This window comes from Alosa sapidissima, chromosome 1 (assembly GCF_018492685.1).
Source record: "Alosa sapidissima isolate fAloSap1 chromosome 1, fAloSap1.pri, whole genome shotgun sequence".
Classification (NCBI taxonomy): Eukaryota; Metazoa; Chordata; class Actinopteri; order Clupeiformes; family Clupeidae; genus Alosa; species Alosa sapidissima.
Genome location: NC_055957.1, coordinates 932,501 through 935,000, shown reverse-complemented (window position 1 = coordinate 935,000; position 2,500 = coordinate 932,501). Strand labels below are relative to the sequence as shown.

The 2,500-nt window shown below is 43.6% G+C and overlaps 1 protein-coding gene across 1 annotated transcript in view; it reads left to right on the top strand.

Moving 5' to 3' along the window:
* The window catches only part of eml5 (EMAP like 5), a 150,142-nt gene that overhangs the window by 107,834 nt on the left and 39,808 nt on the right, over positions 1-2,500 (top strand). The window contains exon 33 of the mRNA XM_042086033.1: positions 1,227-1,325. Coding sequence (XP_041941967.1) covers positions 1,227-1,325 — 99 coding nt within the window. The remainder of the gene's footprint in view (positions 1-1,226; positions 1,326-2,500) is intronic.

Below are 2,500 nucleotides of genomic sequence, written 5' to 3'. Positions count from 1 at the left end.
CACACTTGTTACACTCAAAACACCTCTCTCATTTTCATAAACACACACACACACACACTTGTTACACTCAAAACACCTCTCTCATTTTCATAAACACACACACACATACACTTGTTACACTCAAAACACCTCTCTCATTTTCATAAACACACACACACATACACTTGTTACACTCAAAACACCTCTCTCATTTTCATAAACACACACACACTTTGCATTACAGTGGTCCAGGCACCTTTGGTAAAGTTGACTAAAATCAGGTATTGTTTTTTGGTAATCTCATAATCAAAACAATGAGGAAAATTCCAGCCTTAAAGAAATGTATTATGAGAAAGAAAAATGAATAAAGAAATAAATAATTTTAACAAAAAGACAACCCTGCTGAGAAAAACAGCCTGACCAGCTAAAGGCAGTTTGCTGGTTAACCAGCTTGTTTGACCACCCGATGATTGACCAGCTAGACCAGCAAATTTCTTGTGAAAACATACCTTCAGCTGGTTTACCCAGCTTATGATGGTAATTCAGCTGGTTTTCCTTGTCGTACCACCTCAAGCTGGTCATTTTAGTTGGTGTTGCTGGTCTACACTGCTGGTTTAACTGGCCATGCCAGCTTATGTTGGTCATTCTAGCAAACCAGCATAAACCATCTTACACCAACAATGTCAAGCTTGAGAGGCTGGTCACCAGCATGACCATCTTACACCTGCTGTATCCGACATGACATGCTGGTCACACCAGCATGACCAGCTTCCTCAGATGGTCACGCCAGCATATCCAGCTGGTGGCCCAACCAGCTACACCAGCAAAGACCAGCAAGAGCTGGAAGAAAACCAGCAAAGACCAGCGAAGTTTTTTTCAGCAGGGAAGTTCCACAATTATTGGCACCCCTGCATGTGGTGTAAGCTTCCATTTCCCAATAAAATAGCTCCCATAACATCAGAGAATACAAAGCAAGGCATTTGAGACCATGTGTGTGTGTGAGTGTGTGTGTGTTTAATGTGTGTGTGTGTTTAATGTGTGTGTGTGTGTGTTTAATGTGTGTGTGTGTGTGTGTTTAATGTGTGTTTAATGTGTGTGTGTGTGTGTTTAATGTGTGTGTGTGTTTAATGTGTGTGTGTGTGTGTTTAATGTGTGTTTAATGTGTGTGTGTGTGTTTAATGTGTGTGTGTGTGTGTTTAATGTGTGTTTAATGTGTGTGTGTGTGTGTTTAATGTGTGTGTGCACAGCTTGCCAGAGCTTCTACACAGAACACAGTGATGACATTCTCTGTTTGACCATCAATCAACACCCCAAGTTCCCCAATGTGGTGGCCACCGGCCAAGTAGGTATGTCTCTCCCTCTCTCTCTCTCCCTCCCTCTCTCTCTCTCTCTCTCTCTCTCTCTCACACACACACTAGATATGTCGGTTAACCGATTTTACTATTAACAGCGGTATGAAACGTCACGGTTAATAAATGGCGAAGGCTCCCCTACACGTACAGCAGACTAATCAGGTAACATAGACAGATTAGCGTGACTCGGGAACCAAAGCGGTTACACCATAAGGATAAGGAGCTGGGCTAGCATGCAGTAGCGTGTGTGTGTCCCTACATGGTGAAGAACAAATATGTTGATTCAGTCCGGAGGAGCGCCATACCAGGCGTGGGTGTTTGGACATCAGGATGTGGACATAAGCATCCTCAGTCAGCTGATTCGAGAGGCCAAGGAGAGCAAAGGAAATCTAACATTTGTCCGGCTCGACTTGGCCAGTGCATATGCATCAAACCACCAACCACGTATATACTCACTTATATACTGACTTATATACTTACTTATATACTTACTTATACATCAAACCCTCATGACCTCATCAATGCAGCTATGGACATTACCTCCACTATGAGGCTTCATGGACCAACTCACCATAGCAACAGGAACCCATGTGCAACTCACCATAATAACAGCAACCCATGTGCAATTCACCATAGCAACAGCAACCCATATGCAAGCAAGATGGATCCTGAAGGCACTCAATGGTGTGGCAACTTGGGCCCGAATGAAGTTCAAGCCAAAGAAGTCCAGAAGCATGGTGATCAGGAATGATAAAGTCCAGAAGCATGATGAGCAGGAATGATAAAGTCCAGAAACATGGTGATCAGGAATGATAAAGTCCAGAAACATGGTGATCAGGAATGATAAAGTCCAGAAACATGGTGATCAGGAATGATAAAGTCCAGAAGCATGGTGATCAGGAATGATAAAGTCCAGAAGCATGGTGATCATGGTGATCAGGGATGATAAAGCATGGTGGTAAAGCCAGCGTGGTGATCAGGAAAAGTATAGTATATCTTTTGATCCCGTGAGGAATTATAAAGCAGGTGCTGTGATGCTGCTTAGTGCAGGGATGTGATGCTGCTTAGTGCAGATGCTGCTTAGTGCAGGGCTGTGATGCTGCTTAGTGCAGATGCTGCTTAGTGCAGGGCTGTGATGCTGCTTAGTGTAGGGCTGTGATGCTGCTTTA